The sequence below is a fragment of the Sinohyriopsis cumingii genome, chromosome 8 (assembly GCF_028554795.1).
Source record: "Sinohyriopsis cumingii isolate HCF-2022 chromosome 8, ASM2855479v2, whole genome shotgun sequence".
In the NCBI taxonomy this organism is placed as follows: Eukaryota; Metazoa; Mollusca; class Bivalvia; order Unionida; family Unionidae; genus Sinohyriopsis; species Sinohyriopsis cumingii.
The window spans coordinates 121,204,284-121,222,354 of record NC_142968.1 but is presented as its reverse complement, the minus strand read 5'-3'; the positions used below and the strand labels follow the sequence as shown (position 1 = coordinate 121,222,354).

Here is an 18,071-nt window from a genome sequence, read left to right as displayed (position 1 = left end):
CTATCAAAACAAGCAATATGGCAAATCTACTTACCACCACCTCGACAAATCAACTTTGCACATTTTGATGTTAGTGTGCCCAATGAAGTTCATCAGGCTGACATACTATTCCTGCCTCATGATACTGTCCGTAGAAAAATATACAAATACGCGCTAACAGTAGTTGATGTTGCCAGTAGATACAAAGAAGCAGAACCGTTAGCGACTAAAACAGCGTCCGAAGTCGCCTCTGCGTTTAAACGAATTTATCAACGAGGACCTCTAAACTGGCCACGATTATTACAAGTTGATCCTGGCAAGGAATTTCAGGGCGCGGTGTCATCACTGACAAAGCAGCATAACGTTACCATACGACGAGGACATACTGAAATTCATCGGGATCAGGCAATTGTTGAGCGATTTAATAGAACACTCGCTGAGAGATTATTCGGATACCAGTACGCGAGGGAATTCATTTACGATACGAGATCTCGTGAATGGGTTGCAAGACTGCCAAACGTGATAGCCGCACTGAATAATGAAATTACCAGAACAACAAACATGAGACCTGTAAATGCAATCACAAAAAAATATATACCCCGCGTCAGTGAACGCGGACAACAGCAACAAAATGTTTCAACGCAGCCAGGGACGCTAGCGTCCCCACTGCTGGGTAATGTCACCGTTAGGTATTTATACGAACCAGGCGAACTAGAAGGAGGAAAAAAAAGAGCAACCGATCCCACATGGAGTGTTACTACACATAAGATATCCAGCATAACCAGATCAACTGGGAGAAACGCAATCTACAGATTAGATTCGACTGCTCCTCAACGCGGATTTAAACGCGAGCAACTTCAGGTGATTCCCGAGGATACACAATTACCACCCCGATCACTAAAGTGATCCGCACTGAAGTGATTCAATCATTTAAATAACTGCAGCAACACCTCTGCGTCGGTTACACTCAAGACAGGTCAACATCACATTTTCACGTGTATGACCGCGACTGCTATCTATTCTATCTACGGTGAATTGCCTTGGGTCGTTTTTCGAATACTGCCACAGCAATAAACAATTACAACTCGCACAGTGATTATTCTGCTGTTGTTGTAATTGTATTACAAATTCAACATCCAAACTTTGTTTGGGATCAAACTCTCTACCATTTTTTTTGTCGCTCTGTTTGTAACCGGCTAATTTCTTTCTTATTGTGTCATCAGCGATTGAGCTGTCGTTGACAACATCATCTAATACAATTCTTCGTAACTGACCTATCCTTCTTACTCTTGACACGGCTAAATAAACTAAATTTGACCACTCGATGCGATCATCAACAATCCAAACTGTTGTATCTGAAATAGTTAGTCCCTGCGAACTGTGGATGGTCATAGCGTATCCTAGCGTCCACGGGGATTTGCTCATTTTCAGTGCCTGTTCAACAGCATCAACATCAACTGTGACAATATCATTTAATACTAAATTCTGTTTCTCCGGACCCGACGCAGTCAGGCGCCCTGGAATATCAACATCAATATTCTGCAATCGCGTATCAGCTGGTCTATAACACAACGGCACTGGCAACATGGGAAATTTCTTCTGATGTAACTGAAATAACCGCTGCTGAAGTGTGTCCCTGACTATCTTTCTACTTGCCACAATTAAATCACCTGGTTTCCACGTTTCCCAAAAGTCGCTCAGCGAAGTCTCTGGAATTATTTCACGCATTATCTCACACTGGACTTTATTGGTTTGTAGCCTGATCAGTGCCTTAAACTCTTTCAGCGTTTCATCGAGTGCTCTAACATCGTTAGTTATTTCCTCATAATAATCTACAAAAGTTTTCAGCCACTCGTGTGGAGATTCACCTGTAAATGGGGGTGGTTGACCATGATCGCCGCACATCACCACTGCGGTATTTTTCTTTAGCAGCCAATCCAGAAACTGTTTTAATGTATCCAACGGCACAGTGTCTATCTCATCCCAGATGATTTTCTCGGGAATATATTTCGTTCCCATTCGTTCAGGTGTCCACGTGCCGCCGCTATATTTGAAAAAACTGTGATACGTGCACGCGTTAACATCCCGTTGTCTCATCTCCCTGGCAAGTCTGTGTGTGGGTGTTAGCACAATCATGTCAGAGTTTCTAAATAATTCAATCGCTCGAGTTGTTTTACCAGAACCACCAGGACCGTTCAGATAAACTGTTTTGTGTCTTGTAACAGGATCGTGCACCGGCGGCAACAACGAAGTTGCCCCCGACGAAACCATCGAAGATATTTCTGCGCTGCGATACTCATCCTCGATTTCAACATCAGCCGATTTACAATATCCGTGTAACATTTCATTCTTTATTCTCCACGAGCCCCACGATGGATCATCCGATATAACATTATCCAACAGCGCTGAGTGTTTTTTATCAATATAAAATGAATCCGTTGCAACTCTCACTGCGGCAACAGGGAATCTATTGATCATCGACAACAAATTTATGGATACATAAGCCAGCATCGAAGATCTCAAATGTATGTACTGAGATGATTCTCCGTCAATATAACTAAAAACAGTCCCTAGTTTTTCCCCGTTTGACAGAAACACATCTTTGCGGTTACAGAACATGTTGTTCGTGGCTGCATCAGCGACAATAAGATCCAATTCAGTCTTGTCCATGATTAATCGACTGTGATGTTGTTTATGATCATACGCTCCACCTTGAGTGAATTTCCCTATTATTCTTCGTTCTAGATCTTTTGCTGTGCTTTCATCATTTCTGAGTTTGCTTTTAAGTACTTCAGGAGCTTTCTTGATGATAGCGTCGATAGAAGTTTCTGGATATTCTCGTGACCAATCTTCGATGACTTCTTCTAACGTAACCGGCGTTGGAGTTGGCAACCAAACTTCGGTTTGACGACAATAACATATAATCGCTTCGCTGACCGTCAGCGACAACAGTATTCGACTGTCAAGCATGTATCGCAATAACACTATCGGTGCCCATCGCTTCTCAACGAAATGTCTGCCAAACCAAACATAACACACAGGATGTAAATCCTTAGCGAATTTAAACGACGACACACAAGCAAATCCGGTCAAGTCAAAATCGGGTAAAACACCGTTGACAGCTACTCTTGTCATGGTATTGCCAGCGTGGCCAAACCGTTTAAAATATTCGCTGCATTCTCCACGCCCAAGGAAACTTCCTGGATAACACGCCGTCATGTCCACGGATATCATACCGCGGTGATCATACTGAGTATTCCACAAACCGCCGTGTCCGTATTCGACACAGCTCTGCTGGATATCAGCAAGAAAACTTTTCGGAGTTGGTCTCCATGAATTTCGTTCCCGGGCTACATGCGCGACAACACCCGGGACAGTAAAACAGTGTGTCAGTAACGTATCAGTGTTGCCAGCATGATATTTTTCTGCGAGTTTTTTCATTTCCTGCTGTAACGCCATTGTTCTGTATATTTCCCCGTTGGGTCTCACAAACTGATCATATTCTCCATCTTCGCTACTTCTGAATAACCACACAGACACTGGATCGGTTTTACTTATCTGATAAATAAAATCAAACATGCTCCCAGAATTGCTTTGCAATTCCGGATAATACTTCACAACACGGTCTTGCGGAAATATCCTAACCGAGTCAGTCCAGGCGTGACTGTTATGATCGATAATAGTTATTGGTGTTCCACGGGAATTGTATTTACACTCATACAATACCTCACCGGTTAACGATGAAACCGTTATAGGAAATTTTAGTAATCGCTCTAGCTCAGCAACATCATTTATTGACGCTCCTTTATCCGCTACTCGTGTCGCCCACGCTGTTATTTTAGTTTGTCTTAGCGGTGTTAGGCCGTTTCCTCGCATTGCATTTTTAAAATGTTCCATTACTCGCTCAGCTACACAATTCAACACCGACACCTTCATCGGTTTGAGTTTATCAACGCGTGGTTTCTTCATCGGATAAATTCCATAAACAACTGCGGTCACAGGATACGCTCTGGCATAATATGGTATATCAATCCCAACAAGTACTCCCGGTTTTGAGTCTTTACTTAACAGAACGGTTTTTCCACGAACGCCTCTGGCATCAAGAACAGGGTCTAGTTTGTCTCTGATAATCCACGTTCCCTCGCCGACTCCAACAATAAATTTTATCTGTACGAAATATCTTCTATCGTCGAGATACCCAATTATGTTACGCGCGATTGTATCGTTCATGGTAGCATCAATGATACGGTCACGAGAAATGCTTTGCATTTCCCGAGAAACGCTCGCGTTTCCGAGGATAATTTTATACGAAGACCACGTGTGTGCGGCACCATCACGACGAAACTCTTCTTTGGCATTCTTGATAACACCAATTACCTCTGCTAACTCTCTTCGTCGTGGATCAGCGGTTAACCGGTCAAGATCGAATCTAGAACCTGATATGGGTTTTATTCTGGATAGTCTTTCAAAACCCATTATTATAATTAAGACAAATATTTAAATAGACAAATATATTATATGATGAACCAATGCAAGTGGATCAAACTAAATTCATCAGCGCCGTGTAGCAAACCCTGCAGAGGCGAATACTGTGGACAACATGCTCAACAGGTCCGCGGTGGGAGTCTAGGACCGATACCGTGTATCAGATGCGGCATTGGAGTACGAGGAAAAACGCAATTATGTTCAGCGTGTGGTGGAAAACGCTATCGAGAACTAAAACGGTATTATGATAAAAAAAATCCAGACTGTGATAACGCTCTCAAATGCGAGCGTGATTACATAAATAAGTTTTCAGACAAATTATGAATTAGACAATGATTTGCTTATAGTATAATGAATCAAGAATTCGTCCGACATCCAACTATTCCAAATTATGAGGCAAACCGAGATGGCATAGTGAGAAACTACAGGCTGAGGAAACAAGTTGGTACAGTTGATAATGCTGATTATTTAAGATTTACTGTTAGGAAAGGGAGGTATTTATGTCATCGTTTCGTCTATGAGGTTTTTAACGGAGAGATCCCTAAAGGCCTTGTCATTGATCATATTAACGGGAACAGACTTGATAACAGTATTGAAAACCTTCAAGCGATCACTCAGAGCAAGAATACCATACGAGGAAGAGTTAAATGTAAAACAGCTATAAGAAGAGCAGTGAAATCTGTGAATGTTGAGACTCGTGAAGAAATAATATTTCAATCAATGAGCGCAGCCGGTAGGTATTTCGGTATTTGTCCACCTTCTGTACAGCATGTCGCAGATGGGATCTACAAAACAGCATTTTCAAAGAAGCTCAAACAGAAGATTTCATTCTGTTATATAACTCTTATCGTTGACACAAACGACGATAACTCCTCCGAGAGTGTGTAACGCTTTGCAGAGTTGTCGTTGCTGGTCAGAGGATTTGCTCCCCCTAAGAAAGCCACCTTGATAAAATATTTTATCGAGTTCATAACATGTAATCATTTATTTACCGTAGAATATATATTTTTTTACAAACAATATCCTCGTTTTACTGAATATATCCGACTGTTTTGCTCTTCTGTGCTTGTTATATGACCGCGCTTAAGAAAACATACAATTAAAATATTTTAAACAAGTCCCGCCCACTGCTAGAGCGAATTTCCAACTCGCAAGTAACAGTTGGGTTATATACGAAATCGCTCCCTAAGACCTTTGGGTCGATCGAAAGTCAGCACGCGCAAGCAAAACCATAAATTTAATCCGCCAATGGCGGGTGTCTTTTGTGCACCATCCAATGGTCGATTCAATGGATGGTTTTGCTCTGCTGCTGACCGTAGAAAATGACCCACCTGTGTATGTTTGTGTCGTCATAGGATAAGGTCTTAGGATAAGTTAGGATAAGATTACATGTTCATTGTGCCTTTACTTGCTGTCATACTCGAATCAGAGGTTAAAGGTTGTCTGTTCTGTACCGTCTCTTAGGATAAGATTACATGTTCATTGTACCTTTGCTTGCTGTGATACTCGAATCAGAGGTAAAGGTTGTCTGTTCTGTACCGTCTCTTAGGATAAGATTACATGTTCATTGTACCTTTGCTTGCTGTGATACTCGAATCAGAGGTAAAGGTTGTTTGTGTTGTCAAATAAATGTTTGCCGGGCCTGCTAGAGAACTCGATCCTAGAAGCCAGGGCTGTCTCGTCTTGTAAATAAATGTGCCTCTGAGTCACTTGGCAGTCAGAGGGGTCCGTCCTTAGGATAAGTTACGTGTTATATGTTTGTCCTTGTCAATTCACTAAACACGTCCTCTTGAGCCTATAGAACGTTATTTGACGATCTAGAGGCTCTTGCAGGGGATAAAGTGTTTCGTGTTACATGTTGTATTGTCATGTCGGAAGCAGTCCTCGTGGGGTTCTAGAACGTTATTTGACGATCTAGGCCCTTGCAGGGGATAAATGTTTCCGACTGTCTCGTTTTGTTTTGGAAAGCTAGCGTTTCTCATGCAAAGTGTTTCTATTAAAAATATAAAAATATATAATAATATGAATCACGAAAATATAAATACCATACTTGTTGAAATTAAAGAATTACAACAGCGCGGTTTTAATATTTTACTAGACACTGAAACAATTATGTCAGATTTTGAATCCTTGAATGAGCTATCACGCTTGGGGAAGAACAATCTCCCTGCTCGTTATAGGTTCATTAAGGGTTTGCAAGATCGTGTTTACAGATCACTTGCCGGGATAACTGAAAATCAGGTATCTGAATTTATTCCACTGTGCCGTGCAGTTGAGAAGATTCGTCTTGGATTGTCACAAGAGTATGAGACTCGAAAATTAATTAGCACCAGGGTGAGACGGTTAAAAGGTTATATAAAGAATCTAGACACGGAAATGCCTTGCATTTCTGACAAAAATACTAGTGTTTCTGACTACGAGGCCGACAAGGAAGTATAAACCGCATAGCGTGTGACTCACAGCACAAAGTGAAAGTAGAACCTGAGAACGCTAGCGCCCCCCCCCCCCCCCGCTTGGAGTGTAAAGCACATTTCCACGGGTAAAAAAAAAAGTGTATTATTTTTTTTGCCCTTGGAAACTCAAAGAGTTTCTCAAGTGAAGGGCGCTTTCAGATTTTCAGGATTTGCTTAAGCGTTTCAACATCAATACAGGAATGAGAATAGTTCATAATCTGTTCTCGTTGACACCAAACTATGATCATATGATTTTGCTGTAGCTCTGTTAATTGTGACGGAGTTAACAAGAAGTCTTCGTCACCATACACGTCAATAACTATTTTAACGGGGAAATACTGTTCTGGGAATGTCTGTATTTGAAATGCGGTTTTTATTGCCTCGTAAAGAATTTGCTTATCATGAATATGAACTCGTGCATGAATGTACTCGGGTTGATACATTATACACAACCGTTTTTTTTTAAATGCGTGCTAGCACTTTCAACGATAACTTATGCTGGTTTTGATAGGGTATTTGCACGATAAAATGACGAAAATGGATCAGTGCAGAAAAAAAAACTATTATAAATATTATGGATCCCTTGACTTAGGACTTCACCAGTAAGTTTATACTAACAGTCTCGTCACGCAGGTCCAACAAATTCCCCCTCTGGTCGGTGAGTTTGAAATTTATCGTTGACAACCACGGGTTATGACACCGTAGATAGACCGGATTGATTGGTTCTTACACAATCAGAAAACCAGGGGGGTCTCTTGGTGTGAACGTATACAGGATAAACCCCTGTTGTGCCGTCGTAGTATCTGATGCGCTGTAACTGCCATCGATGACGTCACATACAAGATTGACCGCAATAACATCTGTGATATTTACGATCCCGGGTGAGATGTGTCTGCCATCGGATGCTGTACTGTTGTCGTGCTTGAGAATAACAGGTTGTGGTTTTATTCGTTCGTACGCGGCAAGAATATCTTCGAAAGATTGATCGATGAGATCAGAGACTGATTTTCTCAGCTCGGGCACGTTATATCCAGGAAATTTAAAATCTGAAATATCATTCACTTGAATACCATATTTAATTGCAAAATCTGCTCTGGCTATCTGTCTATAATTATCATCGATATAGTCTTTAAGATCCAGTAAAGCCTGAATTATTCTTAGATTTATAGTTTCCATGGCCGATGCGAGTTTGTTTAGTTTTTCTATGGTTGTGATAATATTATCACGCGGACATGTTAAATCAGAAATATAATCTTGGAAATATACTCGCAGGAGTTGTAGCTGTTGTTTATGTACTAGATTGATCGGAATAAATAATTCAGATTCTATATCATCTAGACGGTAAACACGGAGCTCCTGCCCCCCCCCCCCCTTAACACGTGGAGCTTCTATACTCCAAGTATCGGGCATTAAAGTACTTTTTCTTGCTAGTAATTGATCTGCAAGGAGTAAATAATAATTGTACTCGAGGTCGTGTAGTGCTTCTTTATAGGTCATAAAATCCGATTTTTCAGGTTTTGGTGGACGAGGTTTAACCTCGGGGGCCTTTGGCCATCCTAATAATGTTCGGATTGAGCTGTTATAAATATCCACGGCGTATCCTGGCGTTGAGATTTCAATGACCGCAGACAGCGTTGGTTCATGAGCTGTTATAGATATTTTGGCTTCCTTGCCGGTGATTCGTTTTATTTGGCGTTGTATCTCATTATTGATTTCTTCGATCTGATAACTCCCAGTGGGAAGTGTAATTGTATTCCAGTCAAGTTCACCCTGTTCGCCGGAGTCGGCTTTGCTTTTCCCGAACACGAATGAATTATTTGGCTGCAGACCACCAAATGATGCCGACCTAACATTGGGCCAGCTGTGATACACACTGAGCTTTGCTAACGCGATTTCACTCACTGGAATTGGAGTTCGAAAATTAATACCGAATTCTGGTGTCGTCGAGGACACTGAGATCATTGTGGTCCTTACCGGTGTTGTGTTTGTGACTATTTGTTGAAGCAGTTCTATTGACATTATTTATTTGTTTAGTTTTCAAATAGTCATTGTACGCATCTGACATTAGTTTGAATTCAGAATCTGATATCGTAGCGTCGCTACTTTGCACGTCTAACGATGATGATATCAGCGATGATAATTTCTGATATGCGGTCGTGGCTGTATTTAATTTTGTCGTGTAATCGTGTAATTTTGTGTTAGCACATGATGATATTTTTTTTGCTATGATGCCGAAAACTCCAGCTGTTGTTGTGGCCGCGGAAACACAGATCGTGGCGGCGACTGCTGCAGTTACCGGAGTGACCGCTGATAGTATTGCTCCGGCAGATGCAACAACGGCAGATACTGAATAAACCATAATATCCAGCACTGTTATGCGGCGCTTGTATTTTTTTACTTTTTGACTAGTTACTTCGATGACAGTTTTTAACTCAGATTGCCACTCACGGACTTGATTGTATCGATATTGTTGAGCATCTGGCGTCGTTGACATTATTCAATTACGCGGTAACCAATTGAGGCGTTGCAGCGACGAATTCCAAACAAAACCAGTAAGATGTTGCTGTTAAACTATCGTCCTCGGCTTCAAGCATAAATGTTTCCTCGGTTCCGCTGTTTAGTATTACAGTGCAAACCCCGGAATACTTATCGGTGGAATGTCTCCAAGGATATGTTGTGAAGATTTCAAATTTAGCGGCTGAAAACACAGACAACCTGTAAACACCGGTGGCTGTTGCTGTATATTTGATAGTGTTATTTTGTCGTGACCATGTTGCGAATCCCGATGATACCGTGAATACGATGTTGGTGATATGCCCCGGAGTAACTCCAGTGGGAACTTTAATCAAACTGGTTTTGTTAACGATATCAGGAATACCCGATACGATATCCTGCTGTGTTTGTTTGATCGTGTTAATGTCGGTCTTTACATCAGCGAGTTTTACATCGACGACTGGAGGAGTCCCAAAGAACTTATCCACGACCTCATCAGTTTTTACGAAGTTTCTTCGAAATCTTGTAAACGCGCCCACGTGAACATCATGCTCTGCACGCAGCGTATTTAGTTTACCGTTGACGATGTCCACGTATTGTTTGTTTGACGCATCCTGGTCGGATTCGGGATTCGCTAACGCGGTTATTTTGTTGCCGCTCATGCTGAGTTCGCCTGTCATCGTGTCACCGGCTTTTTTCACACATTTATCAACACCTTTATCAATACTGTCTTTGATGCTTGCGATTGATATATTCGAGTCCTTGATCCGGCCGCCATCACTAAATGCAACGAAGTTATCCTTGGTAGCTCCAAGAACTCTGCGAATTATATCATTCCACTTAATGTTGCTCGTTCTTAGTTTTCCTTGCCTGTCTTGGAAAATAGCAACTTCATCTGGGTCAACTCCAGCTATATTCAAAAGATTATCGACTTCATCTTTGGTCGCATATTTTGAGAGATCAGCAGCTGTGCTTGGTTTACCTCCTCGTGTGAAAGGTCTTCCGTAAATATCCACCATTATTCTTATTGCTGTTTTTCAAATGCTAGCATTTCTCGATGCGGTATATTCATACACTACTTTATGAGGAGGAGTTGCTGGATTTCTTGAGATTGCATCAAGAACATTTAAAACCTCCCTCCCACAAATGGGCGGATCAATTAATGTTTGTGTTGGTAACGTCGACTGCCACACTGGAACATTAGAAAATCTGCTGACATACTTGAGAAACTCAACTGGCGGTGCTAAACCGTACGAATCAAAATAGATAATTCCACGTGGATCGATCGCGTAAGCAACCCAGTGAGTTCCCGGACCATCTTTGTTGTCGAGATTGATAATGCCAGTTTCTGGATTATTCGGTCGTTGCGGTAATTGATCTCGCATAAATACGCCTCTGAAATGTTTTACACGCAATTTTTTAACAGCATCGAGTAAATCAAAATTGCTCAACGGCGTTAGAATTTTTTTGGATACCATGATGGTGGAGTTCCTGGTAGTCTTAGACCGCGTCCCTTTTTTTTCTTGTATCCTTTTCCCGTTGCCTTTTTTAGTGCCATTCCAGCTGCAGTTCCAACTGCACCGAGTGCTGCGGCTTTTGCTACGGCTGGTGCTGCCGCGGCAATCAACGCCGGTATTGCTGCGAGAAGAGGAAATATTCCACCGGTTTTAGTCATGTCCTTGATAGCTGCAGCAGAGAAATCAAGTCGGACACCGGTTTTTGCTGTTAGTGCCTTATTAAAATGTTTAAGCTGAGTATTAGTCAACGACAATTTGTTTGGACCACCAGTAATCTGATCTCGTTTTAGTGTTATTGATGTCCCGCACGTGCTTGCGTTCTTTGATTGCAATTTCTTCGTTTGACCGGAAGTCAAGGTGACATTAACATGACTGTATGACATTATATCCTAAGTTTGATTTTAATTGCGTTACATATTCTCGATTGGAGCGTCGATGACCCTCATTCGTCCGCCAACACCTTCAAGCAGCATTGCTTTATCGGAGAGTATGACAGCAATCGCTCTGTAACCACCAGCAGGAACACCTACACGAGCTCGGAAATGTAGGTCGACAACAGATTGTTTAACCAGATCAAGATGTTCCAGCGAAAAGTAATAAATCGGATATAAACTCATAAAGTCTCGCTGTGATATTTGCAGGCCAGTGTCTACATTAAGGTCGCGCCCCATAAATGACATCAGACGATGATACGCGCGTGCGACACGATGATGTTCGAAATCTATTAATATATCCTCAGATGGCTCCTGATGCCCATTTATTCTCAACGAAACTTCAGAAACTCCAAGTGTATCAAATACCATTGGATTTCTTTCCTGGCTATCTGTTCTAGCACGGTATTGAAATGCAATGAAAATATGTCGTGGTGCTGATACTCCTTGTTGCGATGATATATGCCATGTAAACAACCCACCATTATCACCCTGAATAACGTCTGTGGTTGTTGTTTTCCAGGATAGCAGTGATTTACCGCCCGTGTCCATGAAAGACAACAGTCGTTGTTCTTCGGTGATTGACGGAGACAACACTGGCATCCACAACCACAGTTTAGTTAGTATTACCTGACCAGGGGCAACAGCAGCATCTCGCCAGATAGCGTCATTATCATCAGGTTTTCGCACAAGTACAACTGTGTGTTTGGCACCGAATATGACCTTGTGGACATCTCTGCAGAATCCAAAGATGTGAGACAATGGAATCACACCTGAGAACTCTTCATCTCCACTTAACATCGATCTACGTGTTGCAAAACCCAAATTAAAATTTTCGTTCATCGATGCAACTGCGTCACCGGCATTATTCATTGTTACATTCCTGTTCTCGGGGCTGTCGGTTATATCCTTTGCAAACATCATTGATGGTCCGGCTGATCTGGTGTAATCATCCGAGTATCTCGCCAACCCGAGAATTGTTGTGGCAACGTCGACGTTATCATGAATTGTTTCAATTTCTTTTCCATCTATCATGTAAATAGCGGATTTAAATAACGCCATGATGCCGTTGTTAACAAATCCAACTCGGTCGCCGATTCCGTAGTTAGTGTTATCATTCTTTAAAAGCCTACCTTCAACTTCGATGAAGGCCTCAGCGGGCAAGAAGTATCTACTTGTATCCTGGACCTGTAGTTCAATTCTTCCGCGTTGGTTAGGATCACGTGCTTCATAAGAATAATATTGAAAATCACGTACAGAATCATCTTTAAGTACTGGTTTGGACATATCAAACGCGTCATTGGATTTTCGTGCAAACATTATTATTATTTGTGATGATCTAATTAAAATGTTATCGTCACCGGAAACCACTACCAGCTATCAAATTAGCAGTTACACTATCTTGCAACGCTTTGGAGGTAATTCCTGCTGTTGCGATCTCAGCTAATTTCTGATTTACGGCCTTATTTACTACGCTACTAACATTTGCCGGCATAGCTTCAGTGGATGGTAGTTTTACTGGCACCAACCTCTCGACTGGGTTTTTTTTTCGTATCAGCTGTGCTAGTCGATCCTTGATTGATTGAAATGCTTTCCCGGCAAGACTACCAACAGTGCCAATGGCTTTATCCTTGACAACATCAGCGGCTTTCATCGCGAATTGTTTTGCTAACGGTCCAGCTTTCGGAGCGATTCTTGTGACTAAATCCCTAACAACATCACCGACTCCATCTCCGTAAACAACCTCGTATACTGGTAATCGTGAGTTTACTACTCTGACACTTCTTGGTCTGCGAAAAGAATCGTGTAGTATCATTTTATTTAATTATTGTTTATCTAACTGAATTTGCTAGCAAATTTAATTATTAGTCGCTGTGGTAACCGTCTGCGAGTTCATCAATGAGCCCCCGGTAGATGCTGATATCCATGATGCCACGCTGAAATAGTCTCTGACAGATATCTGCGGCTTCATTTATAATTTCCGGAGAATTGTTTCCGGCACGTCTTCCTCCGATGAGAACTTCCAACCGTGATACATCATCGATGATATTATTAGGGCAGGCAATAAAACCGGATCCTAAACCCTCCCCTGTTGATGGTACAATTCTTGGGGATAAAATGTCTTGAGGCAAACTTTCAGAAGATGTTGTTAAGCTAATTATCGGCGACCTAGTTTGTTTGAATTTTTGGCCCCGCGGACTTCCTTCAGATGCAGCCTCGTATTCACTTAACGGAGTTAGGTCAGGATCTATTGCTCTTCGCCGTGAAGGATATTGTTGTCGTTCTGTGTGTTGCAACGGTGATTTTTCTTCTTGAGGTTGCGATGGTGGAATTTCAAGTTTACGTATAGCATCTACAAGTCTATCGTATTTTGTATCGTCCCTGCTGATTTGTTTTTTATTTTCACGTATACGATACGAATATTTGATAAAATTATCATCTGTCATAGAACCGTGTTCTGGGTTTAAAGACACATCTCTTCTAATCAATCCTAACAGTATTGTCTCAGGTAATTTCTCTTCTGGTACATTTTTAAGAAGTTCAATATAATCCGGCGTAAATCTTTTGGCGGGGTCAGTAATTCTCCCTGTTACTCGCTTACCAGCAGGTACTGACACAACAACTTCATCGGGTGGAGGCGGGGGTTTAAGTCCAGCTGAAATATCCTGTAAAATTTTCCTTTGCTCTATTAAAGCCTCTTTGGTAACAGCTGCGGATTTTTCAGTAGCTTTGGTCACGGGTTTAAATAATTCCTCCGTAGTCTCTGCAAAGCCTTCCCGTGCTTGCTGTCTTAGTTGTAATTTTTGTCTGACACTATCACGGACAGGAAGAAATTTCTGAATTGCTTCGAGACGTTCTCGAGCTAATCTAGTCGTATGTGCTTCTCCAATATTTGCCATTATTTATTTGTCAATGATTTAATTCCGCTAACATAAAAATGTTTTTCCTTGGAAACTCATTTCCCAGAGCAGCAGAGGGGATGGACCCGACCCATGGATTTTTCAATAACGACCCCGCCACGGAAACTGTTTCAGATTTATTGAAGTAACCCAAGTTGTCAGTGCAAACTCAACGAGTTTGTCCCTGGAAACTCTTCGAGTTTTCGGGGGACATTTTTTTTTGTCCTGTATTCTGAATAGAAGGGTTTATTTCGTCGAAATAAGCCCTCTATCGAGGAATAGTTTCCTGGAGGGGTTTATTGTGCAAAAAGTTTCGGTCTGTACAGCCCCTCTGCTGCTACAGTCATTCAAGAAAATGAAATGCGGCCTATCCAATGCAGTTTGATACAGAACATACATATGCGAATCTGAGATTTCATTTTTCTTTGCAAAGAGCTACAGGCTCAAGACTCATTCATAAAGCTGTATTGTTCTTCTTTTTATTAGCCATTGTCAGTAGCTGCATTTATATTGCATCAAGACTTTAAGTAAGTTCGAGATATCACTTTCGAATGTGACTTAGTAACGACTTGCTATCACTTTTGAGTGTGACTAACGACTATCACTTTCGTGTGTGACTATATATGACTAGCTATAACTTTTGAGTGTGACTGACTAGCTATCACTTTCATGCGTGAAAAATTAAGACTAGCTATCACGTTTGAGTGTGACTAATGACTAGATATCACTTTCGATTTTGGCTAAATAAGACTAGCTATCACTTTCGGTTTTGAATAAATAAGACTAGTGCATTTATATATCTGTTTGAAAGTACTTAATTGCAAGATGCTAAATCATCAAAATTTTTATTTTGTTATAGTTTCGTAAACACCAACGTTAATTATGATTAGAAACATAACCAATAGGATTCGCAAGTACAAACGCCGTTTGGGATTAATAACGTATGTCACCAACCGAATAATGCAGTGGTCAGTAAATTGCTTTGTACCTCCTTGGACACGGGTTTGATCCTAGAAAATAATACTTATGAAGGTAAGCAATCGGTTTAGTTCTTTCCGCTTGATTATACAGTTTCTTCCAGTCTAAGGCACTACCCTTACTTCCAATGAACTCGATGTAATTAACAAAAGATTTCTGTAAAATCGGCATCAAATAAAGTATGTTGCATTACCCATCATCGGTTGCTGGTCTTTCTTCAGGGTAGAGAGTGACATACACAAGGACTACACTACAAGCGTTACACGATTCCAGCCACCACCCTATCGATACCGCTACCCGGACTACTTTGAACACAGCCAGACCCCCGTCGCTTACAAGACGAGAGAATTCAGGACTATACCAGCCAATGATTACGGCGATTATAGTCACACGAGTGAAAGAATGGTTCCTATTAGATCACGTGATATATATGACATTCCGTACTTGTCAGAACCAGGAGGTCGTGTTACCAAAAAGCCGTAAGTTGTTTGTTGACCAAACATAAAGCTAATTTCAAATTCACAATTTTCTCCCAAAACTGAACTAACCCCTATACCTGAGAAGGTCTCTAAAACACAAAGCACAAAATCATTGCAATGTATAGATGACATGATGCAAATAGCATGCATGTAATCAAAATATTTATTTACATCTGCTTCCATTATTTGTCTCACTGTTTAGTGTTATGAAATATATCTACTGCAATTTAATTTATGCTATAAATCGTATATTATAATGCTCTAAATCGTATATTATAATGCTATAAATCGTATATTATACATGCGTGATTATTTAATATAATGTATATCATGTGCGATCATTTTATCCAAAATAATCTATACTAGCATCATGTTGCATCCTTGTTTTGACAAAAATCGCTAATGTCAGAATCAGTTGGTACCAAATCTAAAACCAAATGCCGGGTCTTGACATAAAGACAAATGCCGGGTCCTGCTATAAAGGCAACTGCCGGATCCTGCCATAAAGACAAATGCCGGGTCCTGATATAAAAACAAATGCCGGGTCCTGACATAAAGACAAATGCCAGATCCTGACATAAAGACAAATGCCGGGTCCTGATATAAAAACAAATGCCGGATCCTGACATAGAGACAAATTCCGGATCCTGACATAAAGACAAATGCCGGGTCCTGATATAAAAACAAATGTCGGATCCTGACATAAAGACAAATGCCGGATTCTGACATAAAGACAAATGCCTGGTCCTGATATAAAAACAAATGCCGGGTCCTGATATAAAAACAAATGCCGGGTCTTGACATAAAGACAAATGCCGGGTCCTGATATAAAAACACATGCCGGATCCTGACATAAAGACAAATGCCGGGTCCTGATATAAAAACAAATGCCGGATCCTGACATAAAGACAAATGCCGGATCCTGACATAAAGACAAATGCCGGGTCCTGATATAAAAACAAATGCTGGGTCCTGATATAAAGACAAATGCCGGGTCCTGATATAAAAACAAATGCCGGATCCTGACATTAAGACAAATGCCGGATCCTGAGATTAAAACAGATAAAAGGTCCTGACATAAAACTATGTTTCTTACATTAACTTTGTGCCCGAATCAGTGGCGCTACAGCTGACAAAGTTTCAACAAGTTTTCAAAACTACACAAGATGTAAAAAGTGAGTGAAGTGATTTTTTTTGGAAAGAATTAGGTTGAACTGTAACGTATAATGCTCTCAATGAGCCTTTATAACCATCATATTTATAAAGATCAGATTTATAAAGATCATATTTATAAAGATCTTAAAGATCATATATATAAAGCGCATATTTATAAAGATTATATTTGTAAAGATCATATTTGTAAAGATCATAAACATCATATTTATAAAGATCATACAGATCATATTTATAAAGATCATACAGATCATATTTATAAAGATCATAAATAATCATATTTATAAAGATCATACAGATCATATTTATATTGTTATTTGTTGTTATGGGGTTTAACGCCATTTTTCAGTACACGATAGGCTATATATGGCGGCCAGTATTAATGGTGGAGGAAGAACCCGGGAAAACCCCGGAAAGAACCACCGACCCACGAGAAGCTACTGGCATGCTTTCTCACATATCTACATTGGCTGAATCTGAGACTCGAACCGGCGCAGACAGAGGTGAGATGGCAGTGATCCGTAACGGCGAACGCTTTAGACCACTCGGTCACTCGGGGCCCCTGATCATATTTATGCAGATCATAAATAATCATATTTATGACGATCATACAGATCATATTTATAAAGATCATAAAGATCATATTTATAGCGATCATAAACATCAGATTTATAAAGATCATATTTATAACGATCATAAACATCAGATTTATAAAGATCATATTTATAACGATCATATTTATCAAGATCGTATTATAACGATCATTTTTATAAAGACCATCAAGAGCATATTTATAAAGATCATATTTATAACATCATATTTATAACGACCATATTTATAAAGATCATATATAAAAAACGATCATATTTATAATGATCATTTTTATAAAGATCATAAAGATTATATTTATAGAGATCATAAAGTCATAAAGATCATATTTATAAAGATTATAAACATCATATTTATAAGAGCATATTTATAAAGATCATAACGATCAGATTTATAAAGATCATATTTATCCAATTTATTGGATTTTCTCTGTCGATCAAATAGATTAATTCTGAAGCATTTTCCTCTGTAATGAGCTGTAAGTGATGACACATTTTAATAACATGGTTGGTCTAAGTGCTAATCGTACAAATATTCTGATTGCATAATAACACACAGGTTGATAAGGTGAACT

General features: G+C 40.3%; 1 protein-coding gene across 3 annotated transcripts in view; it reads left to right on the top strand.

Moving 5' to 3' along the window:
- LOC149794533 (uncharacterized) overlaps positions 1-18,071 on the top strand; it is a 45,710-nt gene that overhangs the window by 19,272 nt on the left and 8,367 nt on the right. For all 3 annotated transcript variants that reach the window (XM_089968783.1, XM_089968782.1, XM_089968781.1), the window contains exon 6: positions 15,458-15,715. In XM_089968783.1, coding sequence (XP_089824909.1) covers positions 15,458-15,715 — 258 coding nt within the window. The remainder of the gene's footprint in view (positions 1-15,457; positions 15,716-18,071) is intronic.